The 27,200-nt window shown below is 54.4% G+C and overlaps 1 protein-coding gene across 1 annotated transcript; it reads left to right on the forward strand.

The window, feature by feature from the left end:
• Positions 1 to 26,902, forward strand: MELTF (melanotransferrin). Its single transcript, XM_012435022.2, has 17 exons — positions 1 to 82; positions 1,114 to 1,268; positions 2,260 to 2,359; positions 4,495 to 4,677; positions 6,192 to 6,348; positions 7,861 to 7,928; positions 11,391 to 11,578; positions 12,289 to 12,469; positions 13,154 to 13,305; positions 18,698 to 18,794; positions 19,659 to 19,853; positions 20,508 to 20,664; positions 20,749 to 20,816; positions 22,723 to 22,910; positions 25,298 to 25,496; positions 25,952 to 26,022; positions 26,084 to 26,902. The coding sequence occupies exons 1-17, from the start codon at positions 37 to 39 to the stop codon at positions 26,900 to 26,902; spliced, it is 3,024 nt and encodes a 1,007-aa protein (XP_012290445.2). The 5' UTR covers positions 1 to 36.
• Positions 26,903 to 27,200: the final 298 nt, after the last annotated feature.

A 27,200-nucleotide genomic window follows, 5' to 3' on the forward strand; every position in this document is an offset into this window, starting at 1 on the left:
ACCGATGTGGCTACCGGCGACGCGACGTACTCATCAATGCAAACAATGAAGCCACTGAACTTTGCAGTTTCCCGCCTGGGTGGTAGGGGCCTTGGAGCGCTGGGGAGGGAAGGGCAGTTCGACTTTCTAGGGTGCTGCTGGGAGTGGGGAGAGGAGGGGGTGACCTGGTTTTCGGGAGTGGGGAGTCATCCGTTTCTCTCCAGCACAGGCCTCTGGCAGTGCTGGCTGGGGCGGGGTGAATGGCAGAGGAGCTCAGGCCTGAAAGTCATCAACCCCAAGGGACTCAGCACCCCTACCCCTGGGCCCCTAGCCTGGGAGCTCTCGGGGACTCTGACCAGCTCAGATCCTGAGGCACAAGCAAAATCCCACTGAGGGTCCGTGTGTCTCGGGCTCTCTACATGGGTTTACTTTCAACACAGAGGGTGGGTTTATCTGCTTTCTCAGAAGATGAAGCAGGCTCGGAGGCAAATAAGTTACCTAAAGTTACCAGCTGGAGGGCAGGAACTTGAACCCACCCTGATGGTTCCTCAGCTTCCCCTCTGTCTGCCGCCTTCCCTTGGTAGGGCCTGGCACTGTGCCCTCCAATGGTGGGTTTGCAGCCAGCACAATCGCAGATGCTCCCTGAGGGTGCAGGGCTCGTGGAGAGTAGCCCACCCACAGCCCCCTTACCTCATTTTCATGACCCAGTTCATAAGGAAGGCCCAGGGACACTGCTGAGTGACAGAACCCACACAGGCACCCTCTCTGGGAGGCCTGCAGAGGGGAAGGAGCTTCCATTTCCGGAGCCTGCCGAGGCTCCCCAGCCAGTGCTCCCGCCAGGTGGGGGAAGCTGAGAAGCAACCTGTAGACCCTCCCGCTCCTCTGTAAACGGCCTGGTTCTGAGCCATTCCACTTGCCAGCAGCCATGCCCCTGGTCAGAGAGGCCCTGTGCACAGGAATACCAGCCGTTTCCCAGTCTCTGTGCCTGGTGCCTCCCTGTGGGAGGGCAGGGCTGCTCTAGAGGACTGGCTCTCCAGGCCGATGGGCCCACACAGAGCTGCTGGAGCCCCCCTCCATGGTGGGCCGGGGCTGGGCCTGGCAGGGGAGCCAGGCCTCACAGTCCCCTGCCCGCAGTGCTCGGTGGCATGGAGGTGCGGTGGTGCACTATCTCGGACCCAGAGCAGCAGAAGTGCAGCGACATGAGCAAGGCCTTCAGGGAAGCGGGCATCCAGCCCTCCCTCCTCTGCATCCAGGGCACCTCGGCCAACCACTGCATCCAGCTCATCGCGGTGAGTCCTCTCCCTTCCGCCCTGCCAGACAGAAGGGCTCTGACTCAGGAGGGAGCACATAACAGCCTCATTCACCGGGAAAGGGGCTGACCTCGCCCTGCCAGGCCCAGCCGATAGGATCTCCCAAGTCTCCCCAGCAACAAGGCCAGCTTGTCTCCGGCCGGGCCCAGGAGGTGGGAGCCTCAGGAGTGCCGCTGCTCAGAGGGGCGCCGGCAAGGAAACGTGTGTGAGAGGCTTCTCTTCCACAAGGCCCCTGCCAAGGGGCCCCCAGATGGTAGTGACCCCTCAGTGGCCCCAGGTGGCTACTTGCTCACTTTGCCATGGGGCTTTCCAGAAGGGGGCTTGTGTGGTTTCTGGGGAAGGAGGAGCAGGGGCTGGACTCCCAGGTGTGTGAGTATGGGGTAGGAAAGCAGCTCTGAGAAGCAGGAGACCTGCTAAATGACACTGACAATCTTCAGAGGCACCACAAAAGACGGGCGTGCCTCTGGGGCAGGCGCACAGAAAGCTGGGTTTTCAGCCCAGCTCTGCCCCCACTATGTCCCCAAGACCTGATCCAGTCATAGGCCCACACAGGGCCAAGGCTGGGGGTCAGACTCCACGTGAGGGCAGAAACCCCACACATAGACCGTCTTAGAGGAAAAAAGCTAGAAAACCCAGGGTAGCAGTAGACGTGGGGGCAGGGGAGAGAAAGCGAGGGAGACTCACACTTCACTGCGTGCTGTTTTCTACTATTTCATTTTTTAAATATGATATCTGAGTCCTGCGAAGTCAATGATTAATATTTTTTAAATAACATTACTAGGAAAGCAAGGTGAATCCTTGGCCTGGGAAACGGGGAGAGCCTTGGGCCCTGGTTGGGCTCCTGGGCCAGATGAGGACAGCACAGCCCTCAGGGCTCAGGGTGGGGCCCTAGGCCGTCTGGTAGGTGTCCCGAGTTCCCTGCTGAGTGTGCTGGCTGGGACAGGTTTGGCTGAGCAGCATTTCCTTGCAGGCCCAGGAGGCTGACGCCATCACTCTGGATGGAGGAGCCATCTATGAGGCCGGAAAGGAGCATGGCCTGAAGCCCGTGGTGGGCGAGGTGTACGATCGAGGTAGGAGGAGCAGCGAGGGCGGAGGAAGGCCTGCGCCGGAAGTCCGCCCTCCCGGCTGCCCTTGCTGGTCCAGGCCTGACCCTGCAGCCCTGTCCACATAGCAGTCCTGGAGTCCCAGCCAGACGAACGCCCTGAGGGCACCCTAAGTCTCTCAAATTCCCCAGGGGCAGGAGCTCCAGGGACATGAAGAGCTGACCCACGTCTGCTCTTCCCTCAGGGAGCCCAGCAGCACCCCCAGCCTTTGCTCACTCGGTTCTTACCGAGGGCTCCCCTGTGCCTGGTGCAGCGCTGGGCCTGGTGCTCTTCATGTAACTGCCTCAGGTGAACAAGGCGTCCTTGAGGCCGGGCCACCTGCATGCTTAGGGCCTCCGTGTCGGAAGCACGGCTCCGGGTCGGGAGGTGCTGCCTGGGAACTGCACAGCGCAACAGACCCAGCGCTTCCCCTTCCCATGACCTCTGTCACCCTGGACAACCTCACTTCCCGGGCTGTAAAATGGGGATAATAACAGCTGCCCTGTCACACGGATTAGATGAGCCAGGCCGTGTGTCCACCTGACATGTGGTACATGCTGGAAAGTGTGAGTTCCTTGGCCCAGTCCCCACATCACACACACGACCTGCCCCAGCTCAGCCTGCTCCTGTGTCTCCCCCACCACCCCTGCTTGGCCGGAGCGACTGTCACCTCCTCCGAGGTGCTCCCTGAGCCCCTCCCACCCTTGAGCAGAACCTCTCTTTCCTGTACCCCCATGGCCTCTGCAAGCCTCTGCCTGCTCAGTCACGTTAGTCCCCTGAGGAGGGCCGGTCCTCCCCTGTGTCTACCCTCTGCAACTCCACACAGCATCTCGCTTGGAGAAGGCACTGGCTGGTTCCTTGTTGAATTAGTGATTGTCAAATGCCACATGGCACAGTCCAATCCTGCATACCAGTCAGCCAGAAACAGCCCTGCCTCCCGGGCCCCATGCAGCTCTTCCTCTTTAATTAACTCCACACCTGTACCGAGCACCTGCTACCCGCTGCTCAGGACCATGGAGCAGTGAACAGAGACCTCCTTCCTGCCCTCACACAGCAGAGTAAACAAACAAACCAAAACGATACAGTGAAGCATGTGGTGGGTGCTGTGAGCAAAAGGGAAGGGCAGGACAGAGAAAACGAGGGCTGCAGGAAAACCCGCGGAAACAGAGCAGGCAGGACGGTGCTCTGGGGAGGCGATGGGTAAGCTGAGCCCCGCAACCATCTCAGGCAATTCAAGGAATTGCAAAGAAACAGAGGGTGGTGAGTCGGAGGATGGTACCAGACAAAGCTACTTAGGTTGGCTGGAGCCAAAGCCTGGTGTGCAAGAAGTAACACTGGCTTCATGTTCTAGAACTCAACTTCATTCTGATCATGGCCTCCCACACCACGGGGCAGTTTGTGCAGCGTGCATGCCTGTGTGTGTGCACGCTCATGTGATGGGAGGCCCTCTGGTCCTCAGTTACCGTAACTGAGTCATCTGTGTTTTGCCTGAATGGCCCTTGGAACCACCTTGGCACGGGGGAATGTTTTGCAAGGCTGCAGAGCCCTGCCCCACCACACGCACCTTGCAGCCATTCAGGGTCATCAGTGACTGGGGACCACACTGCTAGTTGTCTCTGCCTCTGTCTCACTCTCCTCCAACCCCCTCAGCACCAGGAAATTGCCTCTCCTCATCGGGGAAGCCCCTCCCCTGCTCCTCCCAGCCACTCTTCTTCCCATGACCCTGACACCGTTCCCTCAAACCCTCCAAGTTCTGGGGGAACTTCGCTTTTGGAAAGCGAAGACTTGCTGGCTTCTTCTGCCTTCTGTCCAGCTAAAGAACTCCCCTGATGTGAGCAAATGAGGACCCAGCTAAGCACCAGCTGCTTGAGAAGGAAAAGTGGGAATCAATGAATACATCAACATCTCAGGGCTGTATCTACCTCAAGAGGCTGGAGGGCAGGGTCTCGCACGCGTGTGGATTAAGCCCACTTGCTCTCTTGTAACTAGAGCGCTATGCATACATCCACATGCACACCCATGCTCCTTGCACACATGCTCCCACAGCCATCCCGGGCAGGGTGCTGGTGCAGCCTCCCTGAGGCTTCTCCCTGCTGCCCTCACTGGCTCCCCTCCTCTCCTAGAGGTTGGTACCTCCTATTGTGCCGTGGCTGTGGTCAAGAGGAGCTCCCATGTGACCATCGACACCCTGAAAGGCGTGAAGTCCTGCCACACAGGCATCAATCGGACAGTGGGCTGGAATGTGCCCGTGGGCTACCTGGTGGAGAGTGGCCGCCTCTCAGTGATGGGCTGCGACGTACTGAAAGGTGAGGGCTTTGGGCTGGGCAGGAGGGTCCCCAGGCCTCCCCTCTCCTTTCCTCGGCCCATGCTTGTCCCTTCATTGGGTAGCCTCCCTCTGACCTCACTGCATCCTTCATCCCTGGAAGGCGCAGCCACCCCCTCCTCCGGGCCTCCCCACTCCGCCACTCTGCCGCCAGCCCTGTGCGCCACCACTTGACTTCCTGCTTGCTTGGCCCCTGTGGGGCACAATTGTTGCTCACCCATCGTGGTGTCCCACACGACGTAGCCAGGCACAGGCCCAACCCATGAATGGGAGGCAGTGAACCTCCAAGGAGCGCCTTCCACCGGCATAAACCCGGCACAGGCCGCTGTGTCTAGAAGCGTGTCCTCAGCTTTACAGGACCAGAAATGCTATTTTTTCAGGACCCAAGCAAGGCACTGAATTGCACCCAGAAAGCTCCCAAGTGGCTCATCAGCCCAACCAGCCTTGTAAACCCACACCACCCCCAAAAGCCTGGAAGCCTCACCCTCTCAGCTGGTGGCCAGGTGTGGGTGGCTTGTCAGGCACTCGGCATATTTATTAAATATCCACTCCTCTGGGAGGACACAGAAAGACCAGGAAGAGGGCTTACTCTGGAAAAGCTCAATCTGGCTGGTGATGAGCGTGGCCCAACTGGCTCAGATGCCGGCAGGAGGGCTTCCTGGCGCAGCACAGGATAAATATTTGTGAGTTTTGGTGCTGGCAGGGCCTGAAGAACCATGCAGGACAGCAGACCCTGGCCTCGTTCTCTATGAGGCCGGCCACTGCTGCGTTGCCTCCCTCTGTGTGCTGGAAGAAGTGTTGTCTTTCAATGAATGATCCTCCTTAAGTAATTCTTCATTTCCCCTCTGTGTTTTGTTTTTTTTTGAGACAGAGTCTAGCTCTGTCCCTCAGGCTGGAGTGCAATGGCGTGATCTCAGCTCACTGCAACTTCTGCCTCCTGGGTTCAAGCTATTCTCCTGCCTCAGCCTCCCAAGTAGCTGGGATTATAGGAGTGCACCACCACGCCTGGCTAATTTTTGTATTTTTAGTAGAGACGGGGTTTCGCTATGTTGGCCAGGCTGGTCTTAAACTCCTGACCTCAGGTGATCCACCCGCCTTGGCCTCCCAAAGTGCTGGAATTATAGGCGTGAGCCACCATGCCCAGCCTCCCCTCTGTCATTAATCACACTTCGCTGATTTGGAAGTGAACCTGCAATGAGAATAGCATCTAGTTGTTACTTAGTTACGCTGAGTGGTCATTTACGAGTAATTTTTATTCCTCCAAGCCACTTTTAAGTAACACTCTCCAATGCTCACTGCTGCCTTGGTGGACCTGCTTTGAGAGTTACTGGTCGGGTCCAGCTGCCCAGTTTTGCTCAGACTGAAGCTAGAAAATGGAACTGTTCTCAGCAGAGTCCAGATGAGACCCTGCAGGGCCCAGGCCCCCTGCTGACCCTGGGGGCTTGGCTTGCTCTGAAGAAAGTTCTGCTAAGTCATCTCTCTACCTCCTTCCCACAGCTGTCAGCAACTATTTTGGGGGCAGCTGCGTCCCTGGGGCAGGAGAGACCGGTTACTCTGAGTCCCTGTGTCGCCTCTGCAGGGGAGACAGCTCTGGGGAAGGTGTGTGTGACAAGAGCCCCCTGGAGCGATACTATGACTACAGCGGGGCCTTCCGGTGAGTGGAAGTTGGGGGCGGGGAGGGGCGGCAGGCAGGGAGGAACTGAGTCCCGCAGGCGGAGGCGCTTAAGGCCACAGATGCTGGGGAAAAACACCTTTGCCCAGAGAGGGCCCTGGAAGGGGAAGTGGCGGGGCTGGCTGCATCTCATCAAAGCACCCTTTATATAGTTCTGTGCCCTGGTTAGTTTAAAAACATCCAGCTGGAATATGCCAAACTGGATTTGCTCATAAAATCAACATGTTTGGTATATTTAGTGTAGTGAGGGCTCAGAGAGAAGAAAATGGAAAAAAGAGCCTTTTGGCCACTCCCACGTCCCCATTCTCAGACCAGCAGGGAGAGGGGGTGGGGGAGTGTGTCTTGACACTTGGGGACCGGCTGTCTCTGCCACTGGTTGAGGCTGGCACTTTGGGTAATCCTTTCGTGGATACAGAAGGGAGTCTTTACCAGCTCGTGGTCCAATTCCATCTGCCTGCAGAGGAGGAAACGTGCTCCCCAGGACTGGAAAGGAAGCATCTCGGGCCCCTCTGGCTACCTCACATTTCCACCTGCAGCGGGGAAGCCTGCTGGTGCCCCACACTCCAGATGTGATCTGAGTGGATGCAGTGTTTGGCTTAGAGAGAAAAACAGTCCTCAGCACCTCTGAGTGGAAGATCCTTGCCCCTCCACTGCCCCATGCCCTTGGCATGCGCCCCTTCTCTCTGACTCTTCTGGAGCCTCAGAGCCCTCTCCTGATGTCACCCCTCCCTGAACTGCTCTAATCCCTGCGTATTTTCAGTGTGTGGGGACCCAAGCAGCCCCTTTGCCCAGAGCCAACCTGCCTCCAACACTGGGCAGTGCCATCAAGAGAGCATGTAAAAGTCAATGGTCGTTCCCACTCGGGATTCTGTGGTATGGCATGAAAAGGTCTTCTAGTACAATCCCCTGCCTCAGAGCAGAATGCGCTTCAAAACACCCTGAAAATCAGCCCAGCATGTTGGTACACACCTGTCGTCCCACCTACTTTGGAGGCAGAGGCAGGATGATCACTTGAGCCAAAGAGGTCAAAGCTGCAGTGAGCTGTGATTGCGCCACTGCACTCCAGCCTGGGCAACACAGTGAGACCCTATCTCTAAAAACAAAACAACGAAAACAAACATATACAAAACCAACCCCCTGAGAGTCAAGGCTGTTGATATAATAGCAGCTGCCATGGGAGTACCTGCTCCATACAGGCCCGAGCTAGGCTGTAGAGGGTCTATACTGGATTATAAAGAATGTCTCATCCTCAGGGCAGCCCTACGGGAGCTGCTTTCCCACCCCCACTTTACAGGTGATAGGGGCTAGGAAGGGGCCACAATTTAACAAAGCCACACAGCCAACCAGCCAGGGAGCTGGAACCCAGACCGCATGACTGGAAAACCCATGCCCACCATGGCCACCCCTTACTGCCCAAGCCAGGCCTCCAGAGGTGGAAGACGGCCAGGGGCCAGGGGCTCAGCCCCATCCAGGCTCACAGCTTCTCCTCTGCAGGTGCCTGGCAGAAGGGGCAGGGGACGTGGCGTTTGTGAAGCACAGCACGGTACTGGAGAACACTGATGGTGAGTAGGGCAGGGAGGGGCATGGGCCGAAGGAGTGGGTGTCAGGCCAGGCCTGCCTGGGGCAGGACCCCTAGATGGCAGAGTTGGGATCAAATGCCCTAGTTCAGTGCTGCTCTGAGTCTCTTCCACCATCTCTGAACCTCAGCACTCCCAGCTGCAAAAGAGCAGAGGCCAGTCTCACCAATGGACAACGGACTGCCCACTGCTGACAGGGCAGGAGAAGGGGGCCAGTGGGCAGCTCTGCTCTGCTCTGATTTGAATATGGCATTGAGTTCAGTTTCCCTCTGAAGACGGGGGTCTGATTTTTTAAAGAATTTGCAAACCCCTGCACTGGATCTCCCCTACCAGCCCTTCCTGGCATTTTTCTGCTCTTGCCTGGAGAATCAGTCCCTCATCCCTGAGAAGGTCTGGCTTAAGATATAGGTTGGTGTTATATATTGAGCCATCATGTCATCGTCATTTAAGTTTTTTTAATTTTGAAAGAATTGAGCTTTGGAAAAGTTACAAGAATAATTCAAAGAACTCCCATCTATTCTTCACTCAAATTCTAACTAATTAGCATTTTTCCATATTCGATGTGTAAGTATGTGTGTGTGTATGTATGTGTGTGTATGTATGTGTGTATGTGTGTGTATGTATGTGTGTATGTGTGTGTATGTATGTGTGTGTATGTGTGTGTATGTGTGTGTATGTGTGTGTGTATGTGTGTATGTGTGTGTATGTGTGTGTATGTGTGTGTGTATGTGTGTGTATGTGTGTATATGTATGTATGTGTGTATGTGTGTATGTGTGTGTATGTATGTGTGCATGTATGTGTGTATGTGTGTGTATGTATGTGTGTGTGTATGTATATGTGTGTGTGTATGTATGTGTGTATGTGTGTGTATGTATGTGTGTGTGTGTGTTCTGACCCATCTGAGAGCACATTTGCCTATGTCATACCCCTTGAATACTTCAGTATGTGTCTCCTGAGACAAGGAGATGTATACCTAGCCACAGTAATCAAAATCAGGAGATGCAACTTTGGTACAATCCTGTTATCTAATCTACAGTCGATATTGCAGATTCACTAACTGTCCCAGTTCTGTCCTCCACAGCCTTTTTTTCCGACCAGAACCTACACTCTCATCACACATGGCTTCCGATGTTAGATCTCTCGAGTTTCCTTTATCTTGGAACAATTTCTCAGTCTTTGTTTTTTATGACATTGGCATTTTGAAGCAACAGGCCAGTCATTTTATAGAATGTCCCTCAATTTAGATTTGCCTGAAGATTGTTTCTTTTTTTAAATTGAGATATAATTTACATGCAGCAAAATTTGTTCCTTTTGAAGTATAGTTCTGTGAGTTTTGCCAAATACATACGGTTGTATAACCACCACCACGGTCAAGCTCTTGCAGACCCTTCAGCCCAGAAGTTCCTCAGACGCCTGTTGGTTATACGCCCGCCACCTGCCCGCAAGCAGCAAGCAGACTGTTCTGTCTGCAGTTTTGCCTCTGCCAGAATGTCTGATGATTGGCTTTAAAAAAAAGTCATTGTCATTTTTCGCTGTTATTAATCATTGCCTTTTAAATCAGAAAGTCCATCACGTGGTCCCTCATGAAGGCAAACATGGACCAGATCTGAGAAGGAGGAAAACAAGTAACCTGCACACACCAAAGCATGTAGGATGATGTGTGCTAGTGCTGGGCGCTCCTCTGTTCACAGGCCCCAAGACGAGTCAGACAAAGGAGAATTGGAAGATGGGCAAAGGGTAGGGATATAAATCAGCTTTTTCAAACTTGGGGTTTTTTTAAGATGGGATCTCACTTTGTTGCCCAGGCTGGTCTCAAACCCCCTGCCTCAACTGATCCTCTCATCTCAGCCTCCTGAGTAGCTGGGATTACAGGCATGCATCTGGAAGCTTTTTCAAAGTTTTTTTTTTTTTTTTTTTAATGAGATAGAGTCTCACTCTGTCTGGAGGCTGGAGTGCAGTGGCGCTATCTCGGCTCACTGCAACCTCCACCTCCCAGGTTCAAGTGATTCTCCTGCCTCCGCCTCCCGAGTAGCTGGGACTACAGGCGCCCGCCACCACGCCCGGCTATTTTGTTGTTGTTGTTGTTGTTGTTTTGTATTTTTAGTAGAAACAGGGTTTCACTATGCTGGCCAGGCTGGTCTTGAACTTCTGACCTCGTGATCTGACCACCTTGGCCTCCCAAAGTGCTGGGAGCCATGGTGTCCTGTCAGGTGAGCCATTGCACCTGGCCTCAAAGTTTTGATGGTAATCTGAGGAAATCTAAGGAAGTAATTTTTAATCAACTTCACACAAAAAGATTGATAAGAGCAAAGGAGTAGAATTGGCATAAGTGACTGTCATTGTTCTTGGCGGATGAGAGGTGGGAGTGGCTGATGGAAGTACCTAAATGATGCATTTGTCTGTGTGAAGGCAAATGATACCCCAGAGATCTAACCAAGGGTTTTGCAGCAGCTTAAAAACAGAGGAAAATTGGGAAGCGTGGGGAGAGCTGCACTGAATAATGAAGAGTGCTGTGAACTACCATGTGGCCATTAAAAATGACCTTTATGGGGTTTTTCCAAACTATTACTCTGTTGTGGGTTTTGGGTTTTGTTTGATAATAGCTTTGCAGTGAAAGCTTTCATGACCATGCAAATTATCTTTTCCCTGCCTATTTCCTTGTAGAGGTTTTTTTCCTCCTTGTCTTAATTTAAAGTCATAAAAATATTGTTACGTAGGACCATCTGTGGTTTAATTATAGTCCTTAATATTCATCTTCTCAGTATCCCTATTTGGTGTTAATAGTTACTCTTTCAAATTTTCTTTTCTGTTGAGAAATAAGTGAGTTTATGGAAAGTTTCCAATACTGTGGAAAAATTCTCTACCAAGTAGGATGAGAATTGCCTGTCAGCTATGTCCTTAACCAGGTTAAAAGTGGTCAAAAGACAGGAAATAAAATAGAAAAAGGACTTGAAAGAAATCCGTCGAAATATGAATAGTTGGAGTTAGGGAGTTCCCCTTCTGTAGGGGCGTGTTTGCACCATGGCCCCTGCTCCCTGAGCCCTGACCCGTGCCCGCTGCTCAGAGCCAAATGTATTGCCCCATGGCAGCCTTGAGCCATCCTAGACTCTTGGTACATTTGTCTCTCTCATCCAAAGCCTTTCTTATTTTCTTACTCATTTTATCTTGAATAGATAGTCCTATTTCTAAGTATTGCATTACTGTCAGATACCTCCAATCCGTTTTAGCAATAGAAATTGGTGAGAGCTAGAAAATGGGAGGAACGAGATAGAGTCTGCGCAGATACCTGGAGTTGGGTGCGGCCACTAAGCTCTGCCACCTTCTGAGTGCTGGGTTCTCATGTCCACGACACCCAGCCATCCCCCAGAATTCCTCTCCTGGGCCTTCCCCGCCACCCACCACAACCCCTTTAGGAGCTGGCTCAGCCCAGGCTTCCTTCTTCCCAGGGAAGACGCTGCCCTCCTGGGGCCAGGCCCTGCTGTCACAGGACTTCAAGCTGCTGTGCCGGGATGGCAGCTGGGCCGACGTCACTGAGTGGAGGCAGTGCCACCTGGCCCGTGTGCCTGCTCACGCCGTGGTGGTGCGGGCTGACACAGATGGGGGCCTCATCTTCCGGCTGCTCAACGAAGGCCAGGTGGGCTCAGGGTCCCCTGGTCCCCCCACACAGCTTCCTGCGTGGTGCCGGGCCTTGTGGTTGCTCATCAGGGTGGGACCAGGAGGGGCAGGACCCAGAGACTGTCCTTGGGATGGAGCCCAGCCTCGGGTCAGGTCAGAGTAAGGAACCAACTGCTCTGGCTGACCGGGAGGAGGGCTGGCCACGAAAGGGGGACCCAGAGACTTAGGCACCCTCAAAGGAAGCTCCTGGTACTTGTGTCTCTAAGAGCCAAAACCAGAACATATGAGCAAAAGTGACAAAACCAATGCCTTTCAAAGCACACCATTAACTAAATGTGGTGAATAAGGTTTTGCTAAAACCACTGCTTAGACAGCCATATATTTCTGACTGCTGCTGCCCCAGGCTCAGTTTTGCCCCATCCAGGCTGCTATTGCCAGCCCCATGGCGTGTCCTCAGGACCCTCCCACCCCTGGCCACAGTCATGTGTCCAAACAGCTGAATGTGATGATGCCGAATGAACTCAGCACAGACCAGAACTGGCAGGGCCCAGGGGAAGGGGACGGCGGATCCGGGGAGGTGCTGCAGGAGAGGGAGGGAGGCCTCCCCTGGCCCTCAGAGTGGGCGCCTGGTCTGAGGTCAGGGAAAAAGGAGATGGTGGCTGAAATGGGAGGAAAGGATGTGGCCTGTCAGCACCCTCACCACCCTGTACCCCACCCCTTGACACACAGCGTCTGTTCAGCCACGAGGGCAGCAGCTTCCAGATGTTCAGCTCTGAGGCCTATGGCCAGAAGAATCTGCTGTTCAAGGACTCCACCTCCGAGCTTGTGCCCATCGCCACGCAGACCTACGAGGCGTGGCTTGGCCATGAGTACCTGCACGCCATGAAGGGTCTGCTCTGTGACCCCAACCGTAAGTCCACCTGTCCTGACTGCCGCCAGCTCCAGCCCAGCTTGACCGTGGGCATGGCGAGGCTCTCTGGGAAAGTGGCCGGGGGAAGATGCTCACCAGGGAGGTCTGGGATGTGCCTCTCAGCCTCTGCGGGAACCTGTCATCTCAATCTGTCTGCCTCTGGGGCTTTGGGGAAGAAGCATCTCTTCAGCTGCATGGCCTGTTTCAGAAGCCCCACCTGGCCACAGCGGGGTGGGATTCAGGCCATCAGAATCTGTCTCGAGAAGGGTCTCCCCTGGTGTCCTGTGAGTTCTTCTTCAACCTCTCACTGCTACTCCCCGTCTCCACCCCATGGCCACAGCCCTGGCTCAGGCGTTGTCTTCTGCCTGGACTATTGCAATAGTCTACAAGTCAGCTTCTCGCCTTTAGCCCGCATCCCCTGTATCTTCCACCTATAGCCAGGGAAATGGGTGCCAGACACTGAGTTAGATACGTGACAGCCATGGTCTTCCTCAGGCCTCCCGGCCCGGGGTAAGAGGTACAGTTGCCCCTTTTCTGTATGAGGAAGCAGGATCTGATGGTTAAATAACTTATCCCAGCCACACAGCTGACAGGAGAAAGGCCCAGAATTTCCCTTGGGTCTGACTCCAAGCTCTTCCCTGGCGGTACTGGCCTGGCAGTGACTGCTGGCTTGCCCCACACCAGGGCTGCCCCCCTACCTGCGCTGGTGTGTGCTCTCCACTCCCGAGATCCAGAAGTGTGGAGACATGGCTGTGGCCTTCAGCCGGCGGCAGCTCAGGCCGGAGATCCAGTGCGTGTCAGCTGAGTCCCCCCAGCACTGCATGGAGCAGATCCAGGTGGGGGTCTCACCCGCCCAGGGAGGGGCAGCGTGGGCCAGGTGGGCAGGTGGTGGCAGTGCCTGGGTAGTTCTTCCTACCCACACTCCCTGCTGCCTGGGGAAGAGAAGACTGTCTCCTGCAACAAACCCCCAGACTTGGGAGGAAGGCGGGGAGGAACGACCCGGAGGGACCAGCACCCCACTCCAGGGAACAGGCAGATAGGGGTATGTCCCCTGGGGAGCCTGGGAGCTCCTTGCTGAGCAGGTGGGCGGGGAGCAGAAGGAGTGCTGGCCCAGCTGGGCACTGACACCCTGGAGACTGAGGCAAGCCCCCTCCCCTTTCTAAATCTCAGCTTTCCCTTGTACAATAGAGGGTGGGTATGGATTCTTGTTCAGCTTTTTTTCTCTTTTCCTAATTTTTCTAAATAGACAAATAATAATTGTGCATATTCATGAGATACATAGTGATGTTTTGATACATAGAATACATGGTGATCAGAGCAGAATAATAATTAACATACAGTCATCTCAAACATTGCTCATTTCTCTGTGTTGAGAAAATGCAATATCTTCCGACCTATTTGAAACTGTGTATTATGGTTAACTCTAGTCATCCTACAGTGCTACAGAACACTGGAACTTACTCCTCCTAGCTCTTATTTTGTATCTTTAACACATCTCTCCCGGCCAGGCACGGTGGTTCACGCCGGTAATCCCAGCACTTTGGGAGGCCAAGGCAGGTGGATCACTTGAGGTCAGAAGTTCAAGACCAGCCTGGCCAATGTGGTGAAACCCCATTTCTACTAAAAGTACAAAAAAATAGCTGGGCATGGTGGCACATGCCTGTAATGCCAGCTACTCGGGAGGCTGAGGCAGGAGACTCGCTTGGACCCAGGAGGCGGAGGTTACAGTGAGCCAAGATCATGCCATTGTATTCCAGCCTGAGTGACAGAGTAAGACTCTGTCTCCAAAAAAAAAAAAAAAAAAAAAAATCTCTCCCTATTTCTCCCTTCCCCCACCCTTCCCAGTCTCCAGTATCCCAGTATCCTCTGTTTTACTTTTCACTTCTATGAGATCAACATTTTTTTTTTTTTTTTTTTTTTTTTGAGACGGAGTTTCGCTCTTGTTACCCAGGCTGGAGTGCAATGGCGCGATCTCGGCTCACCGCAACCTCCGCCTCCCAGGTTCAGGCAATTCTCCTGCCTCAGCCTCCTGAGTAGCTGGGATGACAGGCACGTGCCACCACGCCCAGCTAATTTTTTGTATTTTCAGTAGAGACGGGGTTTCACCATGTTGACCAGGATGGTCTCGATCTCTTGACCTCGTGATCCACCCGCCTCGGCCTCCCAAAGTGCTGGGATTACAGGCATGAGCCACAGTGCCCGGCCAACATTTTTTTTTTTTTTTTGAGCAGGAGTCTCACTCTGTCACCTAGGCTGGAGTGCAGTGGTGAGATCTCAGCTCACTGCAACCTCCGCCTCCTGATTTCAAGCAATTCTCCTGCCTCAGCCTCCCAAGTAGCTGGGATTACAGGCATGCGCCACCATGCCCGGCTAATTTTTGTATTTTTAGTAGAGATGGGTTTTACTCTGTTGGCTAGGCTGGTCTCGAACTTCTGACCTCATAATCCACCCACCTCAGCCTCCCAAAGTGCTGGGATTACAGGTGTGAGCCACCGCACCTGGCTGAGATCAACTTTTTTTAGCTTCCACATATGGTGTTTAACTTTCTGTGCCTGGCCTATTGCACATAACACAATGTCCTCCAGTTCCATCCATGTTGCTGCCAGTGACAGGATTTCATTCTTTTTTATGGCTAAATAGTATTCCATGGTGCGTGTATACCACATTTTCTTTATCCATCCCTCTGTTGTTGGACGCCTGAGTTGATTCCATGTCCTCGCTATTGTGACCAGTGCTGCGATGAACACGGGGGTGCAGACATCCCTTTCCATAGGCTGATTTCCTTTCCTTTGGACAAATTCCCAGTGGTGGGATTGCTGGACCATATGGTATTAAACAGATTGATTTGTAGTTTGTGGAGGGATGTCCATGCTGTTTTCCATAGTGGCTGTACGGGTTTACGTTCCCACCAACAGTGTGTAAGAGTTTCCTTTACTCTGCATCCTCACTAGCATTTGTTATTTTTTATCTTTTTGATAACAGACACCCTAACTGGGATGAGCTGATACCTCATTGTGGCTTTGATTTGCATTTCCCTGATGATTAGTGATGCCTGCTGGCTTTTTGTCTTTTGAGAAACGTGGGATCCTGTCATTTGCCCATTTTTAAGTTGGATGGTTTCTGCTGTTGAGACGTTTCTGTTGCCTGTATATTCTGGATATTAATCCCCTGTCGGATGAGTAGTTTGCAAATATTTTTTCTCATTTCCCCCAGAGGTTGTCGTCATTTCACTCTATTGTTTTCTTCGCTGTGCAGAAACTTTTTTGTTTGATATAATTCCATTTGTTTATTATTGCTTTTGTTGCCTGTGCCTTCAAGGTCTTTTCAGAAAATCTTTTCCCAGACCAATGTCCTGAAGTGCTTTGCCTACATTCTCTTCAGCAGTTTTATTCTCTTGGGCCCTACATTTAGGGCCCTGGTCCATTTTGAGTTGATCCCTGTGTAGGGTGAGGGGTGGGGACCCAGTTTATTCGGCCCTTGGACATTCAGCCTTCCCAGCAGCATCCCTTGAAGAAGAGATCGCTCTTTTCCCAATGAGTGCTCTTGGAAACTTTATCAAAAATTAGCTGGCTATAAAAATGTGGGTTAATTTCTGGGTTTTCTATTCTGTATCATTGGTCTGTGTGTCAGTTTCTAGGCCTCTATCTTTGTTCTTTTTGCTTAGGATTGCTTTGGCTATTCAGGGTCTTTTGTGGTTCCATACAAAGTTTAGGATTGTTTTTGCTAATTCTGTAAAGAATTTCATTGGTATTTTCATAGGGAAGGTCAATATTTTTGACAACACCATGCACTCGGAAATATATTTTATACCAATCACAATCTAGTACACAAAAACTTTTTTTGTTTGTTTTGAGATGGAGTTTTATTCTTGTTGCCCAGGCTGGAGTGCAATGACACAATCTCGGCTCACTGCAACCTCTGCCTCCCGGGTTCAAGCGATTCTCCTGCCTCAGCCTCCTGAGTAGCTGGGATTACAGGTACATGCTACCATGCCTGGCTAATTTTTTTATTTTTAGTAGAAACAGAGTTTCCCCATGTTAGCCAGGCTGGTCTTGAACTCCTGACCCAGGTGATCCACCTGCCTCGGCCTCCCAAAGCGCCAGAATTACAGGCATGAACCACTGCTCCCAGCTAAACTTTTCTTTCGGATATAAATAAATGAAAAAATGTATATCCGGTATATACAGAGATAGGACACAAACAGTACCCGCTATTTTCTATCGTATTCTATTCTAATCCTTTTTGTTCCTGACACTTGTCATGACCCATGAAATCGATTTGGCCCCCATGAATAGCTCACCATCTGCAGCTAGAAACACTGGCCTGATCTCTAGCGCCCGTTCAGCTCTTTCCTCGTTTGCTTCTTTGCCTGGAGACTGAGGCCAGATGCAGAGGAGGCCCCAGAGGCCCTGTAGTCAGGGAGGAGGACTGCCGTGGTCACGATGTCCAGCCTCGGGCCAGAGCCCTAGCTGTCAGCCCCTGGGTGCCCACATCCCCCAGTTTCTGTTTTCAGAGCAAGTAGGCGGGGCCTGTTCAGGGGGTCCCCAAGCACAGGCGATAATCCCTCAGCGGTGCCAACCTTGCTCAGGTCAGGGAACCACACTGACTGGAAGGCCACAGAGAGGAGACTGGGCAGGAATACAGGGTGACCAGGCCTATGACAATATGATAATGACCATTGTGCAAGCTGACACTTCTGTGTGCCCCATGCAGTGAAGGCCACTGTGTGGGTCATCTCATGTAATCCTTACAACAGCCCCACTTTTGGGTCTGGAACTGGGGAGACAGAGGCTGGGAAAGTAACTTTCCCATGGCCACCAGCCAGGATGTACTGAATGGGCTTCCCCACACCACTTGGCCTGAGCCAGGCCACAGCTCTACCTCCACACTTCTGGATCTTGGGAGTGGAGAACGCCCCAGCCTCATGCCAAGGAGTGCCCAGGCCTGAGGTGGGGGTGTTCCGGGAGCTTCCCCAGGGGCCGATGGAAGCCTGTCCTTGTGCAGAGCTGAGCGCAAGTGTGTGTGATGCTGACAGAGAAGTCTCTGCTGGCACTGAGGAAAGGGCTTAGTGGGGGGTCTTTATTTCCCAGTGCCAAGCAGCCTGCCTTGTTGTTCCAAGAGCCCCAGAGCAGGAAGAGGTGCAGGAGGGAGCTTTCAGCCCCTCTGAGTGACAGCCTCCTCTCAATCTGAGCTCACACAGGGCCGGGAGCTGCCCAGGGGCCTGCGGGAAGAGAAGAGACTTCAGGGGCTCCTCAGAACCCCAGCAAAGGGCTCAAAGACCCTCAGTTCTAGCTTCTAAGGTTCTCAGAGAGGTGTCCAGTGTGGCTCTACACCCATTCCTGCCCTGCCAGTTACCCAGGGAAGGGGCCGTCAGCCAGAGGGCCCTGGGCTGTGGTGTAGGGTCTGTGTCCTGCCCGACAGCACAGTCGGAGGAGGTCTGGGAGGTGGGAAAAGGGCCCTTAGAGGCGCACCCTCCTGCTGCCTGTTATTCCATCACCATCACTTCATGCCTCTTCAGGAACGGTGTGGGACACCCTCCTGGGCCACAGATGTTCCCCACTCTCCCTCACTGTCACCCCCTTCCCTTGAGGTTAATCACACTACTATGGCTTCATTACCAGTTAGCCCCTTGGTGGGGTCCTGGGGCTTCCGAATGGACAAGTGGGGTGAGTGCAGGTGACCTGGAGGGCCCCAGGAAGCTCCTGGGAAGAAGGCCCTGGGCCCCTCCTGCTGCCTCTGCAGGCAGAGCTCTATCCCTCAACCCTGGAGCCTCCCCCGGGCCCTGAGACTGCCATCTTTTCAGATCTGGGTCATTCTTCCATCTGTTCACGCGTTTAACAGACAGGCATTGCACCACAAGGTGTGCGGCCCTTGGCCAGGTGCTGGGGACTGGCAGTGCACAGGGAGGCCCACACTGAGCATCAGGAGAGGGACTGGCTTGCTTTGCTCAGAGCAGGGACACAGGGCACCCTGGGTAGCCACACGCAGGAGTGCTGCGTGGGTGTGTCCGCCCTTGGTCCTTCAGGCACGCCTCCTGGCCAGGCAACTTCATAATGAGAGGAAGGGGCAGACCACCAGGATGGGGTATTTCCTACCCAGGTTCCCCAGGGGAAGGAAGCCCGAGGCCACAAACCCCAAGAGGCCAGGCCCTGCCACCTCCATAGGACCCCAACATCCAGAACCATCCAGGGCCCACCCCGGCCCAGTTGCTTCTTCTGTTCCCTTCAGGCTGGGCACATCGACGCTGTGACTCTGAGTAGCGAGGACATTTACACGGCGGGGAAGACATATGGCCTGGTTCCCGCGGCCGGGGAGCGCTATGCCTGTGAGTGCAGGGCCTGCTGCCCGGCCTCAGCCGGGAGGTGGGGATATTTTTATAAATATAAAAATGTGTCCTCCTCAGCCATTTTCAAAAGCTCCATGGCTGTCTCCTGGGGATAGAAGCTGTCTGTCACCAGGCCTGCCCCTCCTGCCCCAGGCCTCAGTTTCCCCAACTAGTCAACAAACGTCTTTAAGGGGTTGGCAAACTTTCTGTAAAGGATCAAAGGATAGATACTTGAGGCTTTGCAGATGACAGACAGTCTCTCTTTAAATAACCCTTTCAAAATATAAAAACATTCTTAGCTTACAATCCAGGCCATACGAGAGCAGGCCTTGTGGTTTGCCATCTTGGACCACTGGAGTTCCTCAGCCTCTTCTGGCCCTAACCAGCCATGGAAGGCAGCCCTTCAGAGTCCCTCAGCTCATTCGCACCTTCTCAGGGGCCTGGGCTGGGGATTTGGCCTCTGTCTTCTTACTGGTGACCTCAGAGGCCTGGGTCCCTTCCACTTGGGTGTGAGAAATCTCTGGGCTGTGGGAAAATGCTTCTGCAGCCTCGTCTTTCCTCCCAGGAAGTGAGAAAAATACCACTTGGTATAAGGAAAGAAAGAAGTCCCTGTGGGTAAGGACTGCTGGGGACCAGAGGAAGACAAAGCTGAAAAGTGGAGCTGGGAGGCTGCTTCTCACAAGGGACGCAGGCGGGGGCCCCGCTGGGCCTGCTCCTGGAGCACCCCAGCCTCAGGCCTGGGCACTCTGGCCTGCACAGCTCAGGCAAAGAGCCAGGAAGGAGAGGGTTTGAAGGAAGGACGCCACAGGCACTTGCCCGGGCTGTCAGATGAGGTACCCCTCACGTGAGTCCCTCTCTCCCCAGCGGAAGACAGGAGCAACTCATACTTCGTGGTGGCTGTGGTGAAGCGGGACAGCTCCCACGCCTTCACCTTAGATGAGCTTCGAGGCAAGCGCTCCTGCCACGCCAGCTTCAGCAGCCCTGCGGGCTGGGATATCCCCGTGGGCATCCTCATTCACAGAGGCTTCATCAGGCCCAAGGACTGTGACGTCCTCACAGGTACCCCCCTTTTAGGAACGCAGACTGGGGAAGCCTTCTCTGGGATTGGCTAGGGACCGGCAACTAGTTAGGGAGGGGACCTTGTTGGAAGGTGGCCAGGCATCTGCATAAGTGCCAGGTATCTCCACAAGGTGGGGACAGAAGCCCCCACCATATGCCGTACATGAAGCCCTTCCCGTGTATTAAATCACACAACATCCATGGAAACTGGCAAGATCCTTGGGCTGACGGGCACACACCTCTGTCCTGGCTGTCAACTCAGAAAACATACCAGCACTTTTTTTCTAACCACTGACAAGCACATGGAGGGCACTAGGGTTGGCGGCTCCCACTCCCAGACAGCTGGACAGTTGCTCTGATTGGAACAAAATAGTGAGGTAGTGAGTTCCCTATCCCTGAGGGAATTCAAGTGAAGGCTGGGTGGTGATGTTTGGTGATGGGGTTCCTGTATCTAGACAACCTCTGCATTTTCCCCTTGATGAGATCCTCCAGGAGGAGACACTCCACTCAGAGCTAAGAGGGGGGCGGAGCAGACAGGTGGCCTTGCAGCGTAGGCCCAGGCAGGTGGGCAGATCTGTGGGGGAGCGGCCACCCATCTCCCTGCCACACTTTCCGCTGCTGGCCCCTCATCATTGCCCTTCCTCTCCACCCCAGCGGTGAGCGAGTTCTTCAATGCCAGCTGCGTGCCCGTAAACAACCCTAAGAACTACCCTTCCTCACTGTGTGCGCTTTGCGTGGGGGATGAGCAGGGCCACAACAAGTGTGTGGGCAACAGCCAGGAGCGATACTACGGCTACAGCGGCGCCTTCAGGTACTAGGGTGGCCTGGTGGTCTGGGGCTATGTGCAGAGGTTGGGACCCTCCTGCCAACGCCTGCCCTGCCCTCTGTGTGGCAGGTGCCTGGTGGAGAATGCCGGTGATGTTGCCTTCGTCAGGCACACGACTGTCTTTGACAACACAAATGGTAGGTGAGGGCCAGAGCAGGGCTAAAGGTAGGTCGGGGGGACTGTCCCCATCCTCAGCACAATCCAGACACCAGGTGTGCTGGGTTTGGGCCAGGCAGCAGCTCAGAGAGACTGAGTCTAGACCGAGCCCCCTGGGAAGCTGGGAACCCCACAGGGTAAGAACAGACCTCAGACCACACATCCGGGGTGCCAGACACATGACGGTCTTCACTGGTCTGGAATTCAAGTCCCTAATCCACCGAAATGGTAGAAACTCAATCCCAGTCCATTTGGAAAGACCCCCTTCTGAGGGTATTTATGTAGTGCCAAGGTGTGAGGTGGGGGTGGCATGAGCCTCTCCACAGCGTCATGAGTTCAATCAGTATCTGGTCTGTGTTCCTGAGCACATCACTGCCTCATGCAAGGAAATCTCTCTGCAGTCCCCAAGCCACACCGAGGCAGAGCACACCTGAAACATCACACAGGCGGTTTTCTTCCTGGAGTCACCTTCCCGGGCTCCACCTGGGATAAAGAGCCCAGGAACACTCTGCTCTGGGACCCCCATACATACACGGACCCATAGTAGCACGCGGGCCTAACGTAGCATCACTTCCCCCTATTCTTGTTCTCTGTGAAGGAATCTGTGTCCGTTTTGAAGACTAGAGGCTGTTTTCCTCCAACACCAAAGGCTTGTACTTTCTGCATACCCTGCCTACACCCCAGGCTTTGAAACTGCAAAGGCTGGAGGCTCAGTCTTCTCCATTCGCTCCCAACAAATCTCCTTCTAGAAACTTAGCCCAGAAAGGCACAACTGTGGCCCAGTGGGGAGGGGATTGGACAATGGGAAGCGAGACTTGCAGGGGAAAAAAACTCAAAAAACATCAGTATTTCAACACTTGGATCTTGCCTCCTGTGGAAGTCATCAAGGCGGTAGAACCATTTGCCCCAGCAGAGCTAGGGAGGGCTCCAGGCCCTGAACCCTTCCTGTTGCCACAGCCCAGCTTCCCTGCCCAGCCTCCTACCAAGAACACCTGAATCCTCCCCCAGGAGGAGGGAGCTGTGTGCTCCTGCATGAGCCCAGTGGGCCTGCCTGCTCCCAGACCTGTGCAGTGTGGTCTGGGATGGGGTCAGGGGAGGAGGGCAGGTGCTGGGGAGGCTTTGGAAGATTCCCTTGCAGTGAGTCACCCACCCCCCAAGACCTCCCACTCTTTTCCCTTTTATCTTAAGCTCTCCTTGAGGCCCATCTGGATTTCCTGGAAATGGGAGGAGGATGGATACTAAGTGAATGCTCAGAGACACAAAAATGTGATTCTGAGGGCAGCATTTTCTCAGGAAGCCCTGGGACCGCCTGCTTTAGAATCACTGGATGCTGGTTTAACATGGAAATTTCTGAGCCCCGTCTGAGACCTTTGCAGATTCTTTGCAAGCAAGGGCCCCTGAAGCTGCCTTTTACATCCACAAGTGATGCTACACCCTGTTCCATTTGAGAACTTCAGCCTTTAGGGGCAATCACCCACCACCTTCAGAGAGCCACCCCACCCTCAGGCTTGAGGATGTAACACATAGATGGGGTTCTCTGCCTGGGAGTGACTAACAGCCTCACTTTCCTCACCTGTAAAATGGGGACAACAACACCTGTCCAGCATTACTGTTGTGAGGATCAAGCAATGCTTGTAAAGTGCTGGTCACATAGTAGGTTCTCCCTCCTCCCTGCTAATGGCAGCTTCTGCTAATGGCATTAACACAGCTGAGTTCTCTCACCCTGGCAATATAGCAGAGCACTTGGAGAACAGAGAGGGTTGGATGCTGACCAGATGTTGCCACCTCCCTGTAGTGAAGGACTTGGGGGACCCAGGATAGCAGCCTCTCTTTACATTTCTCCCCACTCCCCTGAACATCTCCATATACACTGTTTTACCTCCTCAGGCCACAATTCCGAGCCCTGGTCTGCTGAGCTCAGATCTGAGGACTATGAACTGCTGTGCCCCAATGGGGCCCGGGCAGAGGTGTCCCAGTTTGTAGCCTGCAACCTGGCACAGATACCACCCCATGCTGTCATGGTCCGGCCAGACACCAACATCTTCACTGTGTATGGACTGCTGGACAAGGCCCAGGTGAGCCAGGGTGGGGCTGCCTCACTGAGGGGTATGCAGCAGGGATAAGCTAAGCCCCTGGGAGGCCTCAGTCTACCTGGAACAGACCTCTAGAGAAACCGAGGAAGCGTGGGGAAAATCCTGTGCTTTTCACTTACCCAAGGACATCCCTCTGGAAACTATCCCCTCTGTCTCCTGCATCACTGATTTTCCCTTCTCAGATGGACCATTTTCACCGACATGAAACATACTGTTATTTCCGCCATCCTTAAAGGACAAACTAGCCTCTTGGTCTCACATTCATCCTCTTGCAGCTGTAATCCTGCTCCCTTTCAAAGCAAAACTCCTCCAAAGAGTGGTCTCTGGAGTTACAGACCTCTCCTCTGGTCTTTCTTAAGGATGGCGACTACCCCAGACAGGTTTCCAATAGGGCCCTGAAGCTGTTCTTGTCAAGGTCACAGTGACCCATGTTGCTAAAACCCGTGGCCATTTCTCAGTCTTCATTTTACTTGACCTCTCAGCGGTCCTGGCCACAGCTCTACCTCCTCCGGTAAACACCTTCCCTGGCAGGCTCCCAGGTCCCCAGCCCTGCCTGGCTCTCCTCTCACCTCTCTCGCCACTCCTCAGTCTTCTTTGCTGATTCCTCCTCATCTTCCTGACCTGTTAGCCCTAGGATTCAGTTCTCAGCCCTCTTCTCTCTACACCTGACCCTTGATCTCATCCAATCCCATGTCATCCAATCCCATCTATATACCGATGGCTTCTAAATTTACATGTTTAGTCCAAACCTCAGCCCCAAACTTGCATATTTAACTACATACCTGACATTTCTACTTGTGATTCTAACAGGCATCTCAAACGGATCAAGTCCAGAGTTGGACTCCTGTTCCTCCTTCAGCCTTCCCTTCTTTAGTTAAGAGCAACTTTAGCCTTTCCATTTCCTCAGGAGTCATTTTTGACTCCAGTCTTCCTCTCATGTTCTATATCCAATCCATCAGCAAATCCCATTGGCTGTGCCTTCAAAATACACCTAGAATTTAAACCCGGGTTGTCTGACAATGGAGCCCCTGGTTTCTAACCACTCCCCCTCCCCCAAGTGACTTGAGCTGAACTTGCCTTCTCCACACCCACCAGCAGCACAGAACTGCAGAGCTGACTGGCTCGTCAGGCCTGTTCCTAAACTTTAACATTTTGAAATTATGCATGTTCCTCTCATCTTCCCCACAGAACCCCTCTATCCCAGGAGTGCTTTACTCTGTGTCCCTGGGCTTCCCTAAAGGGTTGCTAAGTCCTCTGAAGTAGTGTGGGAGAAGAATCCTGGGTGGATATGCATTTTTCTGGGGAGAAGGTTAACAGCTTTCATCAGATCTTCAGGAAGATCTGCAAGTCCCCTCCAAAAAGGCTGAGAACCACTTGATTCCTTTGTTCCTCCTTGATCAGTACTTAACACTTGATGTAGACATTCATACATGTTCTCCAGAAGTCCTTTATTTATATTTGTATTCATAATTTCCCTTACTACTTCTGGTCTTTTTAGTAGCTTTTTTTTTTTTTTTTTGTGAGATGTAATCTCGCTCTGTTGCCCAGGCTGGAGTGCAGTGGTGTGATCTTGGCTCCCTGCAACCTCCGCCTCCTGGGTTCAAGCGATTCTCCTGCCTCAGCCTCCTGAGTAGCTGGGATTACAGGTACGTGCCACCATGCCTGGCTAATTTTTGTATTTTTAGTAGAGATGGGGTTTCACCATGTTGTTCAGGCTAGTCTCGAACTCCTGACCTCATGATCTGCCCTCCTCTGCCTCCCAAAGTGCTGGGATTACAGGCGTGAGTCACAGCACTCAGCCTTTAGTAGCTCTTTTAGGGCTGTAGCTGCAGAATGGTCATTCCAGTGATTCTGAGCAGGGAGGAGAGGAGTGCAGCATCCCTGGGCGGAGGGTCAGTGAAGACATGCCCAGATCACCTGTTATTCTATTCTGTGGTTGCAGAACACAAGTCTCTCGAAATTGTTTAGGTTTGTAGGAAGGAAATCTGTAGGCTAGAGTGAGAAGGCCTTATGGAAAAGGCCAAGAAATGCTGAGCAGGCCTAGTAGAACACTCAGGAATCCCACCCACGCCATCCCTCATTTCTGGGTCTTTCTTCCTGGACGTCTCCGGCCTCAGTCCTGCATCCAGGAGCTGGAGCTCTGCGGTGCTTCTGAATCCTCTTCCAGTGGCACCTTGTGTCCCCACATCCCCTTGGGTGACAGAGGCGGATCAGTTGTCAAGCTTACAACTTCCAATCAGAGTCGTGGGGCCCTAAAATGACTTGCTCTTTGGGTCACCGTATGTAAAGCAATTTGCAGCAAGCGGCACCTGGGTGGGTGACCCTGTGTGAGCCCAGGTGAGAAGCAGGTCTGCTTGTGGTGCTTTCAGGATCTGTTTGGAGACGACTACAATAAGAATGGGTTCAAAATGTTCGACTCCTCCAACTATCATGGCCAAGACCTGCTTTTCAAGGATGCCACAGTCCGGGCGGTGCCTGTCGGGGAGAAAACCACCTACCGCGACTGGCTGGGGCTGGACTACGTGGCGGCACTGGAAGGGATGCTGTCTCAGCAGTGCTCGGGCGCAGGTAGGACAGGCCCGCCCTGCCGCCTCCCTGGTGCCATTCAGACCCCTTCACCCCAGAACCTTGAGGGAGTTGGGGGGTGGGGATGCTGCGGGTCCGGGGAGCCGGGTGGAGGCCCCGTTCACAGCAGTCCAGGTGGGGTGTCCCGGAACACTGCAGTCCAGGAGGGCAGGAGCCCGGCCGAGTCTCCCAGACAGACGTGAGTGATGAGTGTAAACGCTCAAAGCAGCGGTGCAGGGAGGATCTGAGGCCAGGCAGAAATCTGCATGTGGTGTAATTTTGGAAGGAATGAAAATAAAGGCAGCAAGGGAAAGAAGCATTGCAATCGAATAGAAAAGGGGGAGGCTGGGGCGAGGTCGGTCCAGAGAGATCCCCCCGCCCCGCGCCACTAGGGTCGGTGCCTCAGGCGGCCACCGCGGCCCGAGCTTCCGGGCCTGACCTCCCGCGTTCGTCCCCAGCGGCCTCGGCCTCCGCCCCGCCCCTGCTCCCGCTGCTGTTGCCCGTCCTCGCCGCCCGCCTGCTCGCGCCCGCATTTTGAGGCTCGGTCGCCTCGCCAGAGCCTGCGCCCTCGGAGACCCGCCGCGCCCCAGAGCTCCCGGAGCCGCGATTCCCGCCTGGGGAGTTTCCGCGGCTGCTTCGCGCTGGAATCCAGAAGGAAGCTCGGAAAGGCCCGGCCTGGCGCGGGCGGGAACAGGCGCCTCCCCGGGAGCCCCGCCGCCTACGGGCGCCACCTGGCACTGCTACCTGAGGCGCCGCCCCCGTGCCCGCGCGGCCCTTCCCGCCAACCGCCGCCTCCCGCCACCTGGAGCCGCCTGGGCCGCGCCGGAGGAGGCTGGTTGCCCAGGAAACCGCTGAGCCCGGGCTTCCCGCCGCCCGAGGGGCCCGCCAGCCTCCTCCCCGCAGCCCTGCGCCCCCGTACGCGAGGCCTCCTGGGGACGCGGTGGCCATTGAGGCACCTACACCAGGAGGCTGCCGCCAGGCCCTCCGAAGAGACCCGGCCGCGGGCGCCATCGGGACCCAGCCCGTGGGACAGCGGCCCCTGCTGGCGGGGGAGGGATGGAGAGAGGAAGGCTGGGCCAGGGCGACTGGGAGAAACCCACCAGGGATCCCCCCCTCCAGCTTCTCGGGGAGAAGCCTTCGCCAGTGGGACCTTGTGGGGGGCAGGAGCTCCAGTCCCTCCGACTGCCGGTGCGCTGGGAGGGAGGCAGGCCCTGGAGCATCTCTGTGTGCCCTGCCGGGTGCCCCACGGTGGCCGCGCCAAGCGCCATCCCGGGCCAGCTGCGTCCACGGAACCCCCTCCTGAGTCTCCTCTTAGGCTCAGCCTCAGGCTCTCGCCTCCCCTACCTCCACGGGTGCCCACTGCCCGCACCCACGTCCCAAGCTTGGCAGCAGCAGCCGCCCCAGCCTGAAGGGATCCTGAGGCGACCCAGGCCGCGGGCTCCTGAGGCCCTCTGAAGGGCTGGGCGTGGGGAGACGCCTTTCTTCTTGTCAGAGGAGCCACCGGCCTGGGTTCCTAACGGGGGCGAGCCCCGTCTGTCTCCTCACCCAGCCCTGCACCTACTGGGCCCGGGACCACTTAACTCCAGAGGCCCCTGCTGGGCCTGGGGACCACCCGCTCCCCGTTCCCGCGCCTGCGCGAGGCAACAGAAAGAGCCTGGACAGGGCCTGTCTCTACTCCATTTTGCCACAGTTGTCTGAGAAGCCAGA

Source organism: Aotus nancymaae, unplaced genomic scaffold (genome assembly GCF_030222135.1).
Source record: "Aotus nancymaae isolate 86718 unplaced genomic scaffold, 86718_ANA_hifiasm-v0.15.2.pri h1tg000067l, whole genome shotgun sequence".
NCBI lineage: Eukaryota > Metazoa > Chordata > Mammalia > Primates > Aotidae > Aotus > Aotus nancymaae.

Bases quoted from the DNA above. Each gene is read 5' to 3' on its own strand.
- MELTF (XM_012435022.2), top strand. From the start codon at position 37: ATGCAAACAATGAAGCCACTGAACTTTGCAGTTTCCCGCCTGGGTG. The intron at 11,579-12,288 runs GTGGGCTCAGGG...CTTGACACACAG, and splicing joins GGCTGCTCAACGAAGGCCAG to CGTCTGTTCAGCCACGAGGG. The intron at 26,023-26,083 runs GCATTTTGAGGC...GCCGCGCCCCAG, and splicing joins CCGCCCGCCTGCTCGCGCCC to AGCTCCCGGAGCCGCGATTC.